At 58.7% G+C, this 774-nt stretch overlaps 1 protein-coding gene across 1 annotated transcript in view; it reads left to right on the top strand.

Moving 5' to 3' along the window:
* SLC9A5 (solute carrier family 9, subfamily A (NHE5, cation proton antiporter 5), member 5) overlaps window positions 1–774 on the top strand; it is a gene marked incomplete at its 5' end in the record, with an annotated part of 7834 nt that overhangs the window by 5530 nt on the left and 1530 nt on the right. Inside the window, 1 exon segment of the mRNA XM_010146259.1 lies at window positions 158–328. Within this exon segment, the coding sequence (XP_010144561.1) occupies window positions 158–328 (171 nt within the window).

Raw genomic sequence — 774 nt, 5'->3', positions numbered from 1 at the left:
GTCGTGGGGGGGCCCCTCTGCAAGCCCCGCCGGCGGGTGAGCACTCCCTGGCCGTGGCGTGCGGCTGAGTAGCAGCACCCGCAAGAGGAGCGGGGATGGAGGATGCTCCCTGGGGCCAGCTGCTCACCCTGTGTCTCTTTGCCTCTCCCTCGGCCAGTACAAGGCCAGCTACAGCCGTCACTTCATCTCTCCAGATAAACAAGAGCGCCAAGATAAAGAAATTTTCCGGCAGAACATGAAGAGGCGGCTGGAGACCTTCAAGTCCACAAAACATAATGTCTGCTCCTCCAAGAGCAAGGCCAGGCTGAAGGAAAAGGGCAGGAAGAAGGCAAGTGCTCCCCAGCCTCCTGCTCCTTTCCTAGCTCAGAGACTTGGCCTCCCCCAGGCTGCAGACAGTGAGGTCCATCGGGGTGTAGGTGAGGTGCCATGGGGCACCTGCAGCTCCCGAGCCAGCAGGGAATGCACTTCATCTCATCCCTCATCTCATAGCTCAACTCCGTCCTGCACATACTGTGTGTGAGCACACGGGTGTTGCACGTCCACGTGTCCCCACCATGCCAGCACTACCGTGGGGTGGTTCTTCCCTGGACAAAGCAGTCCCAAACCCCGGAGGAACCCCACGTTTGTTTTTCAAGAGCACTCAGCATAAAGCAGCCTGAACGTGGGTGCAGACCCAGGCTCAGAAGTGTGGCACTGAGCCTTAAATTGAGCCTTAGGTGTCTTCTCTTGGTGGGAGGCTCTGTGGCTGAGCCGTTTGTGGTGGGGCTATTACAG

The sequence above is a fragment of the Buceros rhinoceros genome, unplaced genomic scaffold, assembly GCF_000710305.1.
Source record: "Buceros rhinoceros silvestris isolate BGI_N320 unplaced genomic scaffold, ASM71030v1 scaffold22792, whole genome shotgun sequence".
Taxonomy (NCBI): Eukaryota; Metazoa; Chordata; class Aves; order Bucerotiformes; family Bucerotidae; genus Buceros; species Buceros rhinoceros.
Note: the sequence above shows the minus strand (reverse complement) of the source record. Positions and strands in the feature narration are given on the sequence as shown.